Raw genomic sequence first — 22,019 nt, forward strand, 5'->3', positions numbered from 1 at the left:
AACAATTCATTTATTTTGTAGTCTTCCCTGCAATCTCTTATGATGTCTGAAAATGTTTAAAAGAATAAATGGGAATATCACTGGGAGAAAAAAATGTACTTTGATTTCTATATTTGCCTATAAGCTTTATAATGGGGTGTGTATGTGTGAGCCAAAAATAAGATTAGATGGCAACTATGATTGTTTTTTTAACCAATCCTCCTGCAGATGTGTCAGAACAGCTATCACAGATAATAGGCAAAGTTTTCATATTATGCTACATCAGATATGTGTTTTTTTTAAAAAAGTCTAGTTTATTTACTCATCACACCATGGCTTCTGGTTTAACATGAAAATCTACTCATGTGAGGACTTACACAAGTAACTAACTGGAGAATATTTGAACCCTATCTTAAGAATGTCAGGCAAGGAAAAACATTGCTTGTTTCAGTAGTCTTTCAAGCCAATTTAATACTATTAAGTCTCCCCAGATGCTAGTATGGGCTAAGTATGTTTTGACTGTCAAGTACTGGGGTGAGAAACCGCAATGGACAAAATACAAGGGCCAATCTAGAAAAGTCAGAGATATTGCAGAAAAAAGTAATAGCAAGTCATTTCCACATTACTGCCAACTATGACTGCATAGTTTTGTCTATTCTATATAACTGCCAGGAGTTGATCTTGATTTGAGGCTGTTTTTAATTTTTTTCTAACAACATTAAATTCAGACGCCAGAGACATTGCTACAATACATATTGGTATGTCTTTATTTCATCAACAGAAATGGTGTCTAGACAAAATTCAATTAACACTATCAATTCAAATGAATGGGAAAAATTTTTTTTTGCACGATACTGTATTTACAATGAGTAACTGAAGTCTTAAATTTATTAGTTCATAGCAATGCTGTTTTTCCAAAAAGGTAAAAATTCTTAGTAACAAGGAATAAGCATCAACAGCCATTTCATTTATACAATAAAAATCACAAGAAACCACAGTCACCTAGAAAAAAAAATAATAAGACAAGCTTAAGAACTAGTACAATAAAATGATGCATTGAATTAAGTTTCCATTAATCACATAGAATTCTGTGTAAAAAGTATATAGAAAAACACCTGATGCAACTTGTTACAGTCATTGACCAGTTATGAGAGGTACAGAAGATTATACAGGTAGATATGTGTGAGAACTGTCCATACTGTCTGACCTGGTGGGGAGGAAGAGAAGAGGGGTTGCAACCCCTTGCATACACTGATAAAACCCTGTTTTGAATATGGCCTCTGAAGTTTGTAAGGCATAGATAGTAGAGGTGCACTTTTATCCCACTGGTTCTGGAACAAACTCTTGGGGATCTCCTCCCCCTTGTAATCAGAGATGAGCCTTGAATTGAATGGCAGAAACCAGCATCCAGAGATCTCCAAACTACTGGGTGTAATTTCCGCCGACTGGAGGAGTCCAGATATTTTTATTCATAACACACGTATTAGATATCAGTTTTTGAGGAACGCCTTATCCTTTTCGTAACTGTATAAATGCACAAGAACCCACACTCATTATCAACAAAGCACTGAACTCTAAATGTGTGGAATAATCCAGAAATTCAGTCTGGCTCCTCAAATTTGAATTCACCTGTTAAAGACAGGGAACTTCTAGGCGAAGTTTCCAATCCCAATTGCCTTCAAAGTTAAATGAACCATTGACTCCAAAATCACTTGAACCGTTTCAAGTTTTGAGTGATGAGAGAAATGGATTTTCATCAAACTCCTTAAAGTATTTTTTTTTTTAAAAAAATTATTTATAAGGCTGCAATCCTATGCACACTTATCCGGGTAGAAGCTCCATTGAACTCAGTGAGACTTACTTTCGAGTAAACATGCATAGGGTCAAGCTGAACAAACTTTCATATAATTTATTTTATTACACTGCATAGGTGTTTAAACATTATGTAAACTGGACCTATATATAAAAGAGCTGATATTAGTGAGGCATTGATAATAAAAAGTTATTATCTATTTTTTTTTCAGTTTGAAGAAATTTGAATAATTACTCCCCACTAGAAAAAGTGGCTTTCATCACAACAATGGTAGAACCACATGAGCATTATAATTTAAAAACAAATACATATCACTAGTTTTATTCTGATATCTCTCTATCTATCTATATATAATATTGGTGGAGTGTAGGAAAATACTGTAATTCTTTTACACGGCAAGCAATGACATTCTAACTTCCAGAGAAAGTTATAATAATTTATTAGTAGTCTACAATCCACCAAACTATAGATTTTTAATATACATAAAAATTGTTTGAATGGATTTAACATATGTACAACTGTATTCTGCAGCATTATTTGATGCCTGTGTCACAAAATAATTCAGTTATAAATATACATAATATAAACAAGCAAAATTACACATACTGATTTTATATTGTAGATAGAAATTAGCTACCACATTTTTTAGCAGAGCTTTCCTAAGGCTACATCAAGTAACATCCTTTCTTATCTGTCTTCACTAACTCAAACTTTTTAAATGTACACATTTAAAGAGATGGCAGTGAAATAAGCAATCAAACAAACACAAATCCTGATCTTTTGTGTGCGTGTGAAAACTGCCTCTTGGAGTCATTGGTCTGAGCTAGATTGTTGAGAATTTCATGCTTGCATAGGCTTCACAAAACTACTTACTAGCCTGCTGCTTAAAGGATACTGTAGCTGTATAGGCTAAACCTGTTAGAAAATATAGAGAATATTTGTAGCTTCGGGAGAAGCTAAACCTGTCCGTTGTTCTGAAATAGAAACATACACCAGTAAAAGAAAAAGACCAGCCGGCTTCAGGATTAGATTAACCTATACTAAAGGCCATAAAAATTGACTGGCACACCAAAGATAAAAAAATAAATTTAACCAGTTGCTATGAGGATTAGTTATCATACTCTATTTAGGGAAGAAAAAAAAAAGAAAGCTGAAAATTAAAAAAAAAATCAACTGAAATTCCACCCATGCGGCTTTTCACATCACAATGATGTATAAATGGGTATAACTACAATGATCGAATGCAGTATTTTTGAGCATTCAAAAACACTTTTCTTTAAAACTCCCTATAATATTCTTTTAAATTTTGTGATATTGCAGTAAGCTGAATGTAATATTCAGCGGCTACACTGTCAGTAGCGGAACTGGCTTTATTAAGTTTAGATAGCTCCTACCGTCTTTTTTCAAGAGACAAAAATTGGAATACTGATCACATTGGCTTCTGTATTCCATTTTTTTTTTCAATTTTTACTTCCTTGGGAATAAAATAGATGGATTAGATCCAAAAAAAGTGCATCTTTAAAAAGCAGCATATATTTCTTAGAAAGACTTCAAATAATTTACTGTGTAATATATCATAATTTTATACTACAGCATCAAACTCTGATACTTGAGTCATCGTATATTAGGCCTAGGACATAAATATCAGAATATTTTGGGAATCTGACTGAAAAAAAACTAACCTTTTGTTCCAGAATCAGGTTTCAACGAACTTCAACTTTATTCAAGGCACCCCCTAGAGAATGTAACTATTTATGTAAGTGTAATACTCACCTGACAAAAACAGAAAACGTCTAAATGAAATGAGGTTTTCTAAGAACAGAAAGCACAGCAAAGGCAAATTAAAAGGAGAATATGCAGACTGGACAGGGCCAAATATATATATATATATATTTGCTCATTCCTTACATCAGTGCAAAAGCAGCTGCTGATTATCATGGGAACATAAAACCAAGACTTCACATCAATCCCTACATGACTTAACAGCCAGTACTGTTCTTTGCTTCAACAATGCATGCTTACTTTTAACTAAAAATAAAATTTTTGGTCAGTTCTCTCCCCCCCCCCCCGCTCTCTAATTTTCCTTTAGCCTAACATAATTTTTAATGTTTCAATTTGTGTCCAGTTCTGAAAATAATTCTAAGAAATTAACCCAAGAATCACATATGGTTCTGAAAAACCATACCCAAGAGAGAGTCCAATGAAGCTAATATATACTTCTAAATGAACAGGCAAACATAAAGAAAAGCAAAAAGGTTGAAACAACAGAGTAGCGGATTTAAAAAAAAACATACAGAAGGGGAGGCGGGAGTAGAGAAGGAGGAGGAGTAAAAGGCTCGGAATTAGTGAAAGAGCCAGGTCAATAGAATAACTGTAGAACATGTTTTATCTATTACATGTAAACCAATAAAATGAGGTCAAAAGTACCATTTGCACGTGAGTTGGTATAATAGTAAATCTCTATATCAAGTGGTTAGAATCTAGTGTGAGATGCTGCCAGATGAAGCTTTTATTTTGCAATTATTTAGCCCTGCTCATGAAATTTTATTTGAAGTGAGGGATCTCTATGTACAAACATGCTTTCCATTTCTTCTTTATTCCCCCTTCCCCAAGCATATCTTTCGTTATTCAGAAGAAAAAGATAAAATAGCCAAATATTGATGGATAGTAAAAAGGAGCTGTCCATCTGGAACATCCTGAATTGTATATCCATAACAAATACAACTTAGAAGTCACTTAAAAAACAAAAAGTATTGAACAATACTGCCAACAGGATTAAAAACAAAATATTCTCAATTGCTGTGAAAATATGAAATTCACACGTTGCCTGAAATCTTAGCTTCCATCATTGACTGCATGACGGAAGTTAAGTTTTATGAGAAGCAGCAAAGGGTTCTTCAATGTCAACTGATGACAAGAATTATCTACATAATTCCTCATCCCAAACATTTTATTTGACAGCTTCTAGTATAAAGTTATATTTTCAAAGTAAGTTCCCATCTAAAACATTTCAGTTTGAACTAGCATCCATATGACATAGATAAATATATGGAGAGTTAGTAATAAGTGTATTCGTTTTATACTGTACAAATGCTTAATATTTAAATAATATATGTTTAAAAATATGGTATCTCCATCCTACATAGGGATGCCCCACCCTTTTCACTCAATAAATGTGGACTATGCAATGTATCTACTTCCTAGTTGGCAGGAAGAGTACAATGAATGTAGAGTCTACTGCAGAAACAGGACCGCCTAATTGTCTGCATGCCCCACATTTGAAAAAGATGCTGATTTCTCTGCTAGAAAAATAATGCTGCTTTGCTGAACGAGGGACTGTCACTCAATGTAAACAGTATCTTTGAGGAATGCGTTGTCCATGGTTAGCAGAAAAGCTGTCTGCATCGAAATGTGCCTGGTGGTTCAGCATAGCCTAATATACAACAAATAGTACCAATCTGTAAATGATTAATGCCACCTTAGAATACAGGCCAGAGAATGTTATTGTGAAAGTAAAAAGTAATATTTAAAAACAGAAGGACAGAATCAGAAACAAATATCCTGCATAAATCTTGTTGGTGTGCATTGAAATTACATAAAATGTTCCTTTCAGATCACTTCCATTTACAGGTACTCCTCGACTTATAACAATTAAGCCCAGAATGATGATCATTAAGTTGTTGCAAGGCACCCTCTCTTCTTCCACCTCTTCTCACTGCAGGCTTTATGCCAGGGGTCTTCAAACTTGGCCCTTTTATGACTTGTGGACTTGAACTCCCAGAATTCTTCAGCCAGCGTGCCTGGCTGAAGAATTCTGGGAGTTGAAGTCCACAAATCATAAAAGGGCCAAGTTTGAAGACCCCTGCTTTATACAGAGCATGGGGTGGAGGAGGACCTGGTTTGCTGAACGAATCGTTTTAAGTTGACGATTACCTGTTCAACTAGTTCAATAGGAAAAATGTTTTCCTGAGCGTGAGTAGTTATGTTTGCAAGTAATTTTGCATAATCATTGTATGAGGCAAATCAGCTAGAGCTGAGTGAATTTTTTACACAGGTAGTCCACAATTTACAACTACAACTGAGGCCAGAATTTCCATTGGCTAAGCAAGATGGTTAAGTGAGTTGTGCCTGATTTTATGACCTTTTTTGCCATGGTTAAGTGAATCATTTCATATGTTAAGTGAATTATATGATCATTAAGAGAATCGGGCTTTCCCAATGGACTTTGCTTATCAAAAGTGCCCTGGGAGGGTTGGAAACGGCAAGCATATGACCTCAGGATTCTGTAGCTGCCATTAATACATGCTGGTTATCAAATACCCAAATTTTGTTCATGAGATCCTGGAGATGTTGGCCCATGGTCATGTGAGGACCAGTTGTAAGTCAAGGATGACCTGTGGTTTTAATATTTTTGCAACTATTCCTTCACTCACATTTCATGTTTTCTATATTGATCAGTATTCTATTTTTGATAAGAGATGGTATTTTTCAACCTTTAAGACTCATAATTGCTCTAAATGCGGTTCTCTATGAATGGACACTGTTTTTCATTTCTCAGAGCATCTGAATCAGCAATTTTGAGCTGATGCCAGTACAGGCCAGAATAGTAAATCCTAATATATCACTGCAATCAGCATCTGTGTTAAGGCAGCTTTAAGTGGAATTATACAGTAAAACAGAGGTCTTCAAACTTGGCCCTTTGATGACTTGTGAACTTCAACTCCCAGAATTCCTCAGCCAGGCATGCTGGCTGAGGAATTCTGGGAGCTGGAGTCCACAAGTCATCAAAGGGTCAAGTTTGAAGACTCCTGAAGTAGAACCATTGGAGAAATAATAAACACTAATAATGCAAGATCTGGAGTGGAGGCCTTGATTTAAGCTTGCTGACAGACATGAAACCACTGAATCTAAGCAATTTTGCCTTACATCCTCTTTTCTGAGCCTGGTATCCTTCAGATGCATTGTGATACAACTTTCACTATTTCCAGTCACCATATCCAGCTCGGGAAAAACTGACTTAGTTCTCAGCATTGATAATATACACTATACCATTTGGCTTAATTTGAAAGAAAAAAAAAAGAAGAAACAAAAATAAATACAATGAATGCCCAATTCACACTATTAAGAGAAATTCCATATTTGGCAAGACTAATAATTCATCACATAATCAACTCCTGAGGTTTTTTTCCCCCCTAGTTTGCTGAATTTAAAAAAAAAGAAAAGAAAAAGCAATGAATAAAATATGTGAAATATATTGAAGTCACAACTTCATTTATGAAATGAGGTTTGATTCAAAACTCAGTGCAAGTGGCAAAATTGACCATTGCTATACAGTATCTGTGAGAAAGATAAGAATAAAATCCACTTTGCTCAAACGGGCACAAAATGTTAGGTGTGCCAAAAACATTGTCCCACATTAAAAATTCAAAGAAGTTTCCAACATTGAAACTTTATAAATAAAGTACAAACTAGATGATATTGCTGAACCGTGAACTGAGTGCCGGTGTGTGGGGGGGGTGTATTAAAACATATACAAGCTACTTCTAGCATAGACCAAGAAAGGAATGTTGGAATTTTTTTATACAATAGAAATTTAAAATTCCAGTTGTTTCATGAGAAAATTCTGAGCCATGCAGGGTTTTTTTTTTTTTGCATATGGATATATATTTTATATATACTATATATATATTTATATGTACAGTTTAGCTATAAAACTTTGATGTGTAAAGAAGCTGTCTTCAATGAAAAATTGAACATTCAGAGGAAATTCCTGAGTTAGGGTTTTGTGACATGGGCCACTGAGAAAAAGCTGCGTTTGGATCCTCAGAGGTGTTATGTCCATCCCTGTTGAATATTGAAATTAAAACACAGTAACAATAACAACAACAATAAAAAAGAATCAGACAGTGTTGCCACTGCTTTGTTCCCCTGCCTGAGCATGGGATAGCACCATAGTGAAGAAGTTGAACTCCTGCTTTGTAGAGAGGATGGAATACTTAAAAACAGTATTGCTGCTAAGACCACTGTAGTGTGCACCAAGTGTGTTCTTCAATATAGACAACAAATGATTGTGGCCACTGACTGACTGAAGAGACCTTGCTGGGTGGGATGTAAAAGGTATACCAAACACTAGGTGTACTCCTTCCTAGGCTGCTCATCTGTTGTACACTTATCAGTCATCTCCTGACAGAAATCCATGGTCACCGTTTGGTTATTCTGCTCTGGAGGGAGCTCCTGCTCAGAATAAGTAACTTTGTCAGCTTCATCCGGTCCTCTTGCAGCACATTTGTCAGAGATGTTGTTGGGTAGCCAGTGGGCTCCCAGCTGCTGCACTGGTCTTTGTTCTGAACAGCACTGCAAGCCTTCTCCAATGCACTGGGATGTCACTACATTTTGATCCACTCCACCTGATGAAGGGTTGATACTAGCTGCTGTTGGAAGATCCATAGGCCTGAGCACAGGGCAGTATCGGTGAAGGTCTTGGATCTGTTCGGAGCTCTGCATATCTCGGCATACTTCTTGAGAAAGACAGGAGAAATTATCTAATAACTCTCCCATGCATGCTTTCAGCTGGTTCCTCTCTGACAGAAGTTTCTCTTTCTCACAAACCTGTCAAATACAGAACAGCATTCATTTTTTAAGAGAGGTTTGGCACGTCAGACTTCAGAATTTCAAAACCAGGTCTTAACTGATTGGCACATTATCCAGAATAAGATGCTAGAAGTCTGAAGGGTACCACTAGATAGTGGAAAAGCGAAGACAGAAAAATAGATCAGAGATCTTCCAATTAACAGGAGAACAGTGGATTGGAAGAACTAATCCTGAACAAAATAAAGAGCCATTCTTCTCTTGAGGCTACATTCCGCAACCAGAAACACACATATAATATGAACAGATGATGGACTAGAAAAAAAGGATCAAGGAAAGAGAAGGAGCCAAGTCAACCAATGAGATATATGTTGTGATCAGAGACATGACAGAATGGTCTTTAGAAAAGCTACGAATTATTAGTGGAGAGAGCCTGAGATGGGGAACATTCTATCCATACAATATTAAGGAGTTGACCTGCTACTCAATCATACCCAAGTGTGATCAGAAGGTACTTGATGCATTTTGTTCATGCTTAAGGAAATCTGGTGTGTATTAAATAGAAGACTGAGCATGTTTAATAAGCCTTAGTATTTAGTATGAATTATAACGATAAGATAAAACAGATTAAATGGATTTTTATTAAATTTGGCTAACGATCAGTGTAAGGTGAAATATTTAATAAATAATGGTATTTAATATTTTCTTTTAGCTTACCAATTTGCGGATTTCACATTCTAAATTCTGAATACAGTCCAGTTTTCTCTTGCGACAGCGCTGGGCAGCAATTCGGTTTTTACTGCGCCGTCGAACATCATGGATAAATTCCAATTGCTCTGAGGTTAATTTGTGCATCTTTATCATCATCTGGAAATCATTCCTTGGAAGATCTGTGATTTGATCTACAGGAAATGGAAGTTTCACCTAGGGTAAAACGAAAGAAAAAAAACAGACTGTTTATTTAACAAAGAATTTAGCAGGTTCCTTGGAATAATACTGTTTTATTCAAATAACGTAGTTGAATATAGTGCAAATATTAACTCCTGCCTTGTAGGCAACTTTAAGAAATAGCCATCCTAGCGGTGTAAATGACTATTATACAATAAAATCAGCAACACCATCAAGTACAAACAGCTTGGTGCAGATAAATGAGGTTTTTTTTCATATTCTCCTCAAAATACAGGCTCCAATTCAAAGAATGGATAATTAAAATTATAAAGAATAATACTTTATACTAAAGAATAATCCTAAAGTAAAAACTTTATTTTCTTAATTTAGGTTATATATATGTTCTGTGTTAATTGTTGAATTTAGTTATACTTCTTTCCAGTGCTTTTTTTGAAAAAAACAAAAAAAGGTGCTGGAACTCACACATGTGATACAACCCGCCTTGCCTACCCTACAAGGTTCCATCCAAAAAAGGTGCCGGAACTCTGTTCTGGGCGTTCTATGACAAAAAAAGCCCTGCTTTTCTTTCTACATCAATGAAAACATACATCATCCAATTTGACAGCCAGTAAATAAATCATCAGAATAAGATGTAAAGGGTTCCATAGCAAATTCAGATGCTGATACAAATCCTCAAGATTTATTTTGTTTAAGCATTCATGTTCTTCTATGTTGTGATAAAATGTATTTATCCAATTATTAACAATATTTTTCCACCACTATAATCAGATGGCCCTGGGTGGTAAGGAAACTCAAGGCTGTTTCTCTAATAAAAGAATGAGTCATAAAAAAATAAAAAAAAACAAGTATAATAAAATATTAAAACATTATTTTATTGCTATCATTGCTTTTCATAAAAAAAGAAAACACTTTCTGTAGTTAGTAATGCATGTTTTCATAAAGGGACTGTGCTGCTATTATTCTGAAACAGCCTTACTGAAACTGAGTATCCTGATGCTTTAAAAGCTCTGATTAGAGGAAAATTAAAAGCATTCAGAAGCAAGAATCTAAGAAGACAGCAGAATAACACAATAGATATTTTACATCCTCTTAGAGATTTCTCTAGAAAAAAAATGTTGGGAATATAGGCGGATAGTTCATTATAAATGTCAGCTGAATCTGCACTATTGATGAACAAGTAAATGAAATAACAGAAAATTCTGAAAATAAATATGTAGGTGGCATTATGTCAATATATATTTGGAATATTGTTTATGCATTGGGTTGCCCAGGGAGGGGGAAATGTCTAACTAGTATGATCAACAAAAAATTACACTCATTGGCTAGCTTACATACCAACCTGAGACATGGAAGTCTTAAAATAAAGAGGTGAATCACCCTACAATGTCTGATTAATATGTGAACTGACTGATAGCTGAGGGTATAATTAAGTTTTATTACCATGTCATATAGTGATGGGTTCTAATTTATATACATAGGTGTTTTTTAAACAAAATACAGCTGCATAAATTCATGGCCGATAGGTTTTTTTTTTTTTGGTTTTTGAACAGCTAAAAGTAGAAAGTTATCTTAAAGCTTTTTGAGATTTACAGAGAAATTTACTTTGTAAATGTTGTAAAATGGACATTGGATTGGTATGAATTCAGTTTCAACCACCAGGGCTGTTATTATCGCCTTTGATCTTATCACAAAGAACCAATTAGTTTTCAAGATCTCAGTATATCATAGCTACGTGTTCTCTATATTGATATGCCCAGTAGATGGCACCATGTGTTTTAAGATTCACAATGACAAAAAGATATGGCTCACATATGCCTTCTCTCATTCAGACTTCCCAGGGAAAATTCCTTTGATATATGAGAATAGATTTTGATAGCTTGGACACAAGTCTGCCCCTTACACAGCCGTGAAAATTACTGGAATATAAGCAACTCTCACAACCAATAGAACTCTTTTTGCCTGGTTTTGTTTGGTAAATATTGCACAAGGCCATTTAGTTTCAAATTCATTCATTCACGTCTCCACAAACAAGAATAGTTAAACTAAAATGCTTATTGATGTGTGTGTGTGTGTGTGTGTGTGTGTGTGTGTGTGTGTGTGTGTGTTTGCTCATATCATGGGCAAACAAGTATATTAGTTTAACTATTGTTTATGGAGAAGTGAATGAATGCCAAACTAGATGGCCTTGTGCAAAATTTATATATATAAATAAATAGATAAAAATTTCCATACTTCCCCAACTCACAACCCCATTAATATATTACTTCTTTTCACATTGTCTATCTGTGAACCTTCACCTTCTTGTCCCACCTGTGGAATTACATAAACACAAACACACAGCATACAGGTCACGTTACTATGACACATCACCAGAAAAGGCTCACCTCACAATTAAATAATGTTCTGTTTAAATATACAAAGACTGACCGTAGATATGGTGATGTGAACCATTATGCTTACAGAGACTGCTTTCTGTGATAGGAAGAGTGTCTATTTTCTCACTTCATACATTTTAGACTAAAACATTTAGACTCTGCCTAATTACGTGCATGTTCTATGGGAGGTTAGTACAGTAACCATATGCCACTGCACTCTGGTTTCCTTCACAAGATTCCTGATATTTAGACAAGACGGTAGATGAGACACTAATTATTTTAAAGTATCAGAGGGAGGCGATTTCTACTGTAATCCCTTGAATTCTACAGATGCAAGACTACTTTTACTGATCACTGGTTTTACTTTTTCCATGGCTTCTGCCCTCTGGAACACTGTGCCCCTAGAGCTATGTTCCCACCTTGTTGGCCTTCTGAAAAGGCCGCAAAACCTGGCTTGGCCAATTGGCATGGGGCCCCAATGTGGGCTTTAACCAGTGGTGGGATTCAGCCAGTTCGCATCACTTCGGTAAGTAATTTTTTGTTGCCCAGGCCCAGAACGGACTTCTGGAAGAGGCATCCACACAGAGAACCGGCTGTTCACATATTTGAATCCCACCACTGGCTTTAACGCTGAATTGGTTAGTGGATTAAGAAGAAGACCCCACATCCATCTGGCTTGTATACTGGTTCTTAATTTACCTAATTTTTGTTCATTCTTAATGTTTGCATATTTTAAAGTTCTTGTACTTCTATTTTTGTGATATTGTAAGTTGCCCAGAGTCGCTTGACAGCAAGATGGTCAGCATATACATTTAATAAATAAATATTTCTAAGCACTGGTGATTATGTACCTTAAAGACTCATCTATGTACAGGAAGGACCCATTAGCAGCCTTGCTTTTCAGTAGTACAAAAAACAAACAAATAAAAAAACCCAACCCTCTCACTCTGCGCCACAAGTCAATGCTTTGTCAGTGTTAACAAGCCTAGCTAAGTGCAAATTTCCAAGTTTATACAGTTTGTTATGCCTTTATTACATACCTGGGACAGCTATGCTTTGGGTTAATTTCTGAACAGATCAGCCACATAGTTCAGTCTGGTTGGTCAGTCGTAATACTGTTTATTTTGGCCTAGTACTAGGGCAGCTCAGTTACTATGACCTGTAAGCCATGGTATACTGTTTAGCAAGTTGTTTACATGCAACAAATCAAAATTGTCCAAACCATGACTTTGTGTAATGTGTAGACAAGTTCACTAACTAGTGCCAGGTGGGCTATGTGGTTTACCACAATATTCCGGCATTTTTAAAAAAGAAATTAGATCCTTAGGCTGCACTGAAATTAAATAGTTTTTGGGTAGTTCAAACAATATGGATGCATGTTTTTATTTCTATACTGCAGTATAGTTTTAAAAAGCAATATACAACAACGTCGTGTTATTATATGCTTCTTGTATCCTTGAGGTGGGATAGCATCTCTTCTGAGACAGAGTAGCTTTCAATGTCCCTGTAATGCTCGTGCTGGCGGGGGCACAGAACTGGGCCTTATTGATTCCTTGCAAATATTGCCTTGTGTCTGCAATAAAGATTAACTTTTGTAATTTGCCCCCTCAATTGTCTTTCCAATTGGCTATATTAGTAATTAGTTTTTCTTTTGAATATCTGAATATTATATTTAGATTTGCATACAAGGTAAGAATTAAGTAAGAGCAGAATAATGTTTTATGTTGTTTTTCCAGTCCTATGAGCTCTGATTACACACACATTACACACACACACACACACACACACACACGCACACACACACACACACAGAGAGAGAGAGAGAGAGAGAGAGAGAGAACGAACTACAATATATAGATTCTGCTTAAGAAAACAGTTTCAATTATCCAGGATAAAGTTAAATAATGCAAATTGAATAAGAGAGCCCATCTGATGTAGTGGTTAAGGCCACAGGCTAGAAATTGGGAGATGGTAAGTTCCAATCCTGCTTTAGGCTCAAAGCCCGCTGGGTCACCTTGGTCAGTCACTTTCTGCCAGCCCTAGGAAGGAGGCAATGGTAAACCACTTCTGGACATCTTTGCCAAGAAAACTGCAGAGCCTAGTCCAGGCCATTGACAAGATCCAACAATGACTTAGAGCAGTGATGGCGAACCTTTTAGAGACCGAGTGCCCCAAAACTGGCCCCACCCCTGCTCCACCCCCCCCACCCCGCCAGCCCACAGGACCACTCACCGCCTCCAGGGCCCACCGCAGATTGCCCAGGCAGCCCAGCAGTGCTATGGCGGCCATACCCTCTGCCTGCGCCCTGCAGCATCAACTGCATGATGGGGTGTGAGGTCATAGTCTTGTCTACGCTGCCTGGCTGCCATGTCCTTGGCTGCGCTGCTCCGTGTGGGCGAGTCTCCTTCAGGGGGGCTGCTGGAGAGGAGGGGGTCGCGGGGGAAGGCAAGGCTGGGGCAACGGCACGTGTGGCCACAGAGAGGGCTCCGAGTGCCACCTCTGGCACCCGTGCCATAGGTTCGCCACCACTGACTTAGAGGCACCAAGTAAATAAATAGAAGTCAGGCCAAATCACAAAATTGCATTAAAAAAGGAATATTTATTCCAAAGTTTGCATCTTTATGAGATTCTCTTAAAAAGGGTTTTGTATTCAGCTCAATTATGCTTCCACTGTTATCTTTTGATTAGCAGAAAATCAATTCCTCATGTTTGTACATGTTATTTACATAATCTGGCCTACTTCTGTATTTTTTAAAAAAGATGTCAAACATTAAAAGACCTTGAAGTCAGGTGCATGTAATCTAAATAAAGGGCATGTTTGAAAAATAAAAATAAACTTTGGTCAATTTGAGCAAGAGTTTTGTGATGTGTCCAGCTGGAAAATGGTGAGGGCTAAAAAAAGTAACAGGTCTTCACGGCATAAGCACCACCCGCAAATCAGAGAAAGGAGTTTGTAAATGTTTTATATTTAAGCATCTCCCTTTATATTCTTTTTAAACAAGACACAATATTTTTCAGATACATTATCTTTTCAAATACTTAACTGCACGTAAACTCCTTGGGAGAATGTTCTTAATAAATACTTCAATTCATGGAAGCATTGTATTTTGTCTACATGCTTCCCATGTCATAGCTATTCCCAGCAAGTGGGTGAAATAGTACAATGATGAACAGACAACTAAATCTTTGCAGTCAATAAATTAAAAATGAACCTGAATAGATACATGATCTGGGGGTTTCCTCTCTTGGGAGACTGCTACACAAGAGGCAGCCCAGAACTTCCTAAAATATACAAGTAGTATTTCCAAATAGTAATGAATACCATACAGTCCTCATGGGGTATGCAGGTGTTTTCCCTTAGTTTCCCAAACCAGGTAAGCTTTTAATGGCATCACCTGTTAAAAATAGCAGTTCCTATTTCTTATTATTGCCTGTCTCATCTCTGACAAAGCATTGCCCATGTTCGTTTAGGGAGGGGTAGTTCCTTTATCTACATGGTTCAAAAGGTTTTAAAAATTAAGATTAACTCTGCATTTGGAGAGCAATTTTAACTATGGGGGGAAAAGCATTTTAACACATAAGTTCTTTAAGTTTTACAATCTGAAGTTCTGAGCTGCCTTCAAAGACAGCCTCCTCTAGGATGCCTGGCAGTGGTCTAATTTGAATGTTGTGAAGCATGAAAAGTTTTCTCTGGCTGAAATGAATGAGTTACTCAAGGAATATACAGAATTGAGCCACCTTCTACTCAAGCACACTGTGCCCCCCAAAAAGCTTGAGTTATTGGTTAGCTCAATTTGCATCCAAGGACAGACATGTTTAAAAAATGACCACCAGTTTAACTCCTTCATAGCAAGAGAAATTGCCCACCCTTTGAAAAGTAGCAGAAAACAGGTCAATCTCATTTACAGATTTTGAAAACCAAGATGGAGGAATAAATCATTAAACTACAGAAAGCATTAACAATATAGCACAACCCTCACTCAGAGGGGTCCTTGGTTCTCTCTAAGCTTGGTTGTTTTCTTCCACTTCAGGGTGCATGTATGATATCCTAAACTTAACCATAATTTGGAAGTTCAAAAAAAGTAGTTTTATTTCTTAATCTCTTATGTAAAAAGAGAACAATTTCAGAAATAAACCTCCCCTCCATGCAGGTAATGACCTTACATTCTGGCCCAGAGATACACTCGGCTAATGTAAACCAGCTCACTCTGACAGATAATGTATCATGTTGTTTGACCCTTATTCCCAAACAATGCCAGCAGGCATCTAAAGGACAGATATTTCTAGGGGGCAGAAGAAGGATTTCTTTGTGGTCTCCTGTGGGAAACAGCTACCTTGATAGATATGTTTAGTCACAGAATGGATACAGGGCTGATCTGAGGGAACAAGTAATTTATCCAGGAGACTGAAGGCAAAGCTAAAGATGGTTCTGATCTTGAAAAGCAAAACTATATATTTTACTGCCATTTTCTCTTTCTAGATCACCTCGAGTACACTAACATATATCACCTATACCTCTAACCGAAGCCCACAATTTACACACACATGTTCCTTTTTTCCTCCTCCAATTTATTCAGTATCCCAGCTCTGTTCTTACCAATTCTCTGCTTATATTTCAAAGCTTTTCAGACAGTTTTGGGAAGAGTCTCTATTCACCCTCCTCCCCTGCCCCCCATGCAATTAGTTGCCCTACAAAATGCACTGCTGCTCCAACTGTCCATCATCTTCATGTTATCAGTGTTTCCAACTACTATGGGGGTTCCTGTAAGTCTAGAAGTATTCTGGTAAAATTACATTGATGGACAGCAGGAATCATTCCTCTGTAATAGTCTCAGCCTGGAGCTTATTTTTGTAAGTTGCAAATGCAGACGGGGCAAGTAAGTCTCATGACAGCCAAAGGAGAGATTCCACAAGCACTACAACTGCTCACACAGGAGGGAGCCATATTCACTAAATAAATAAATAAAAAGATTTGGTTGGAGAGCTTCAGTTGAAAGGATAAAAGGGAAAAAGGCTGAAGCTGGTCAGAGAGGAATTAGGGCTTCCAAGCATCCCAAGGTGCATAAACTAGTGAAATGAGGCAACTCAGGCAGTGAAGATGAGGCAGCCCAATCCAGAAGTGGGGATCATGGAAATATTTTTTTTAAAGAGATTCCACTTTCATAGCTTACTTACAGGTTTGGCTAGGAACTTGCCTTTATAGTTTTCAAGAATATGGTTTCACCCTAACTAGCATCAATGATGCATTTCTATAATCTGTCTCGTTCTTATTTAAGCAAGCCAACTATGGGGGGGGGGGGTTTGATAAAAAGGCATCAAGCAGCTTGTTAAATATCCATTAATTTGGAAAAAGAATAAAGCCAGATAGGTTATATACAACTTTAGCTTTGTGTAAGTATGCTGATGACCCTTCAGCTATTCTGAAAAAAACCAAACACTTATCTCTTTAGATATTACAATATGTCCTTACTTAACAACTGGTTGCTTAGAGATTGTTCAAAGTTACAAAGGGCTCCTTAAAAGGTATTTATGACATGACTTCAAAGTTCTGATGGATGTATACTTCCCTCTCTGGTTCCGTGATAGCATTTTGGGCACTTGGGTTACATTTACGGACGTTTGCAGCATCCTGTGTCATGTGAACACAATTTTGGTGGGTTTTGCCAATTTCTGGTCCATATGAGGAGGAGAAGGAGGAGGAGGAGGAGGAGGAGGAGGAGGAGGGGGAGGACGAGGAGAGAAAGCCTATTGGGTAAAATGAATTCACTTAACTATTGTGAAAAGGTCATTAAAATTAGGTGTGGTCACAGGATGACCCTCTTAATGATCACAACAACATACAATGGTAATTCTGGATGCAATTATGGTTGTAAATTGAGGACTATGTGGGTAATTATAATTCCAGCTAACACGAATGCCCTTGGATTGTCATTCAAGAGATCATGGTTATTCTTCCTTCTCACAGGCTAACTGAATGCTTTTGTAGTAGTCCTTTGGATCTCTTGTATAAAAGAAATTACCAAAATCAGAGATGAGATTCACTTGAATATTAACAGTTTTTGGAGGACAATCTGCTAATGCTTTTTGCCATTCCATTAAACGTCTCCATAAAGTCTTTGCTTTTACTGTAAGCTGTCTGAAGTTTAGATTTTGCTTATAAAAATCTACAGGGAATTTCATAAAAATACCCCTTCCTCTCTCTTGTGGTTGCTTTAAAGTTACAAAAAAGGTATAGAAGAAAAAAAATTAAAAGTGGGCCAGCAAGAAGAAAACGAATTCCCATTTTGCATTAATTTGTAACTAAACTTTTGTCTTCAAAGTATCAATTATTTCTATTATAAAAATTGGTTAAAGCATGTAAGAAGTTGGGTTGCTGAATTTGAAGCTTAAAGTGTATTTCTTCTATTCTTTTAATCTTTTATTCCTGCTTGTATAGAAAGAAATGCATAATTCAGATGATAAAAGTACAAACCCGTTCCAAAATCTTTTGCTCTCTCAAGCTGGTTCTTACTTGACAATTGCATATATAATTAACATATTGTTTTAATTGTTTATCTTTACTTGTGTCCAAATTTTGCTACATAGATCTTCTCTTTATGTTTTAAAATAGTTGAGTCTACTCATATCTTTTACTGGAATTGGAGACAAACATGGACTGCACAAAAACTCCAATTATACCTTTACTCTATGGTTAATAAAAAGCTACGCAGAAAAATAGTATTTCCATTTTGTAAGTTTGTTTTATAACACAAAAACATTAAGAATCCCATTTCAGTCTTTTGATATAGTTATACGCACCCATTTTAGACCATGTTTCTGTAGCGTCTTGGTTCACACAGCATAAACTGTAAGCAAAATTGAAACCTTTCACCTATTTCACAATGTGCCAATTTACACAAAAACCTCACTGTATTCAGAAATGGACAATGTTTTACTGAGTATTACTAGTATCTGGGACTCGATCCAAAAGTTTAAAAAACAGGTCGTATTATTTTTTTAAAAAAGAAATTTATCTATTTTGTATTTGTGGGTGACAGCTCTATTAATACTAGTATTTACTTTATCCCCTAACACACACACCCCCCGCTGTGTTGCCACATCATGGATGATGGGCTTTTCAGATTGGATGGCACTTAACATGTTATTGAAGAAGAGGCTCTTTCAAGAGTACTAATGGTGTTTATGACATGGTTAGATTAAAATCTTCAGGACATCTAGTCACTGATGTTGCCATTACAAGAAAAGAAATCCAAAGCTGCAAAGACAGAATTATAGTAGAAACGTGGAATGTAGGAAGCACAGGCACAAGAAAGCTTAACACAGTGAAAGATGAAATGAAACAATTATAAAGTTAATGGACTGGGATCAGATACCTTCAGTCAGAAGATCACATGGATTATTAGGACATGAAAGATAAAAAAAAGTAAAGGAGTCCCTGTGGATTTTACTCTGTTGCAGAGTATGAGACAGTGTTCATCTCCATTTCAAGGCCATTGAGTCAGCGCTGTCCAAAGACATTTCCAAAGTCATGTGGCCAGCATAATGTCATGGAGTGCTGTTATTTTCCCACTGAAGTGGTCCCTATTTATCTACTCGCATTTGCATGCTTTTGAACTGCTAGGTTGGCAGAAGCTGGGGCGAGGATGGAAGTTCACAGTCACATGTGCTCAGGTCTCAAACTTGGGCTGCTGGCTTTCTAGCCAACGAGCCAATGTCTTAACCGCTGAGTCACTATGCCTCCCATTACAGCATGAAAAGCAAAGAAGAAATTTTTATAATTGTGAAGGACATAGCAAGAACAGTACTTGGCTACAATGCAATCAATGATCAAATAATAATGACTGACTTCATGGACAACCCTTTAATATGGTGATCACTCAAATTTAGGCTCCAACTACTGATGGTGCAGAGGAAGAGGAGGTGGATGAGTTGATTAAGTTCAATTTGAAATCGAAAGAACATGTCAACAAGATGTGCTGCTTGTGATTGGAGACTGGAATGACTAAGTGGAAACATGAAAGACAAAAATGTAGTTGGATTGTATAGCTTCGGGAATTAAAATGAAATAGGAGTCCGATTTATCAATTTCTGCCACTCCAATGATTTCTTCATAGCTAACATTGTCTTCAGACAACCAAAATCAAGCCTCTATGCATGGACATTACTAGATGGAATACAGTATATAAAAATATATTTCACTATGTTATTGATAAAAGAAGATCGAGGAGTTCATTTACAGATCAAAGGCAGGTGCTGACTGCAGAACAGATCATGAACTTAACTCCAAGCTTAACTCCAAGTTAAACTACAGATGAAGAAAAAAGCCAGGCAGTTCGCATAAGGTGATTTTGCATGCTCTCATTTTCAAGATCATGAATTGCTTTGAAGTCCTGAACCTCATTGAAAAAGAAGCAGAGGAATTATGGGATGAATTTAAAGAAGTAATTAAGGATTCATATGGAAAGACAGTGCTGAGATTCAGTTGATTCACACCACTTCGGCAGAACTGGTAGCTAATTTTTTGTTGCCTAGGCCCAGAATGGACTTCCGGAAGCAGCATCCACACAGAGAAACAGTTGTTCACATATTTGAATCCCACCACTGTGGAAAGAGACTGACAAAAATTAAGAAAGAGAAGAAAGCAAACTGTGGAAATTGCCAAGAGGAGAAGAGAAGTCAAAGCTAAGAAGAACAACTTTCTCAGAAAAGAACTTAACAGTTTCAGAGAGCTGTTAAAGACAAAAAGCAATATTACAACAAATTCTGTAAAGATATTGAAGATGGACACAGATGTAAAAATAAGAAGGTCTTTCAAAATGTTCTGAACTTGAGCGGTAATGATCTCAGGTTGGTATGCTAAAGGATGCCAATCGACAGATAACTAGCTCAAAGGACATCAAAGCAAGATGGGAGGCATATAATGAAACACTCTATAGTAGAGATGACAACATCCAAGATATCTTAGAATATATTCCTTATTTTACAAGAACCTCTAGTACTAGTTGTTAGATCAGCACTCCAATCATTAACAAGGCTACAGGAATTAATGGAATACCCACTGAAATATTGCAAGCAACAGAGAAAAATCAATTAAGATTCTAACCAAGCTATCTCAAGAAATATGGAGAATGACACAGTAGCCAAATGATTCTAATGCCAAAAAGGGAGATTTAATAGAGTGTATAAACTATTGCACAATATCTTTAATTTCACATATTAGCAAAATAATAACTAAGATCATCCAATGCAATTAGAAGCCTACATGGAAAAAGAGTTGCTAGTTGTTCAAGCTGACTTCAGAAAAAGCCAAGGAATGTGAGACATTATTGCTAATGCCTACTGGATAATCAAGAAAGCCAAAAAAATACCAAAAAGAAGTTAGCTAGTGCTTCAATGATTACAGATAAACCCCCTAGATCTCCCCTGCCTGGCCCCCACAGGCATCCCTCCTCAGGAGCAACATCGAGGTGATCACGCCTACCTTGGCCACACCCACCCAGTCATGACCACCACAGCCACGCCCACCCAGTGGGCCACGCTCACCTGGCATCCGGCGATAAATAAGTGGGTTTTGGCTTGCAGTTTGGGCACTCGGTCTCTAAAAGGTTCGCCATCAATGTACTATATTAAATTTCGCATAAATGAGCTTCAGCATTTTGTCAGAGTGGTCATAGCACATTTCCCCTAAGATTTTGATACCTTAAAGTTCTTATGTTCTTTTCCAAATTTTGCAAGAGAGATAAACAAAATCTTTCAATACTCTCATTTACCGTGGTTCTTACATTCTAAAACATATACATATATGATAGTTATTACCACTGCTATAGGAATTAGTTGGTGAGAAATAAAGGAACCACATATAAAAATGCTACGTTTTCTGAAGCCAAATTGGTAACAGTTTTGTACACTGTGATCAAAATAAGATGACGGACCAGTAACTGTTTCATCAATTGAGCCTGCAAAGCAGATAATTAATGGTACCTAAATGTGTTCCACAGTATCAGCAGTGTAAGTTTTAAAATTTGCAATAATTCAAGCTTACTTGAGGGAGAGTCAGTATTTCACAATGAACAAGCAGTAACTGCACATTTATCCCCCAATGAATTGTCTGAAGGAATGGATGTCACGCTGATAAGAATAATAGCAGGCTGGCTAACACATCTGTGCAGATATTATCAGTTTTGTATATGTCCCTTATGCCTTTTCCCCCTGCTCACTCAATTTCTCTCCGGTTGCTTATTAACCCTTTGAAGAGGTTTTTCGCTGGTTGCAGTATCACAGGCATTACAGATGAAAAGCTTAACTGGGTAATTATTAGAGAGTCATATGACTTTAGGAAACCAAAGAGATCAAGG

At 36.8% G+C, this 22,019-nt stretch overlaps 1 protein-coding gene across 7 annotated transcripts in view; it reads right to left on the bottom strand.

The window, feature by feature from the left end:
- Positions 1 to 723: 723 nt before the first annotated feature.
- The window catches only part of BACH2 (BTB domain and CNC homolog 2), a 195,773-nt gene continuing 174,477 nt past the window's right edge, over positions 724 to 22,019 (bottom strand). For 6 of the 7 annotated variants that reach the window (XM_039343133.1, XM_039343138.1, XM_039343135.1 and 3 more), the window contains exons 5-6: positions 9,098 to 9,304; positions 724 to 8,401 (exon numbers count right to left, since the gene is read on the bottom strand). In XM_039343133.1, the coding sequence (XP_039199067.1) occupies positions 7,922 to 8,401; positions 9,098 to 9,304 (687 nt within the window). In that variant the 3' untranslated portion in view covers positions 724 to 7,921. The remainder of the gene's footprint in view (positions 8,402 to 9,097; positions 9,305 to 22,019) is intronic. The other variant, XR_005556686.1, reaches the window with a different exon arrangement.

The sequence above is a fragment of the Crotalus tigris genome, unplaced genomic scaffold (assembly GCF_016545835.1).
Source record: "Crotalus tigris isolate CLP2741 ecotype Arizona unplaced genomic scaffold, ASM1654583v1 scf7180000017833.3397121, whole genome shotgun sequence".
Taxonomy (NCBI): Eukaryota; Metazoa; Chordata; class Lepidosauria; order Squamata; family Viperidae; genus Crotalus; species Crotalus tigris.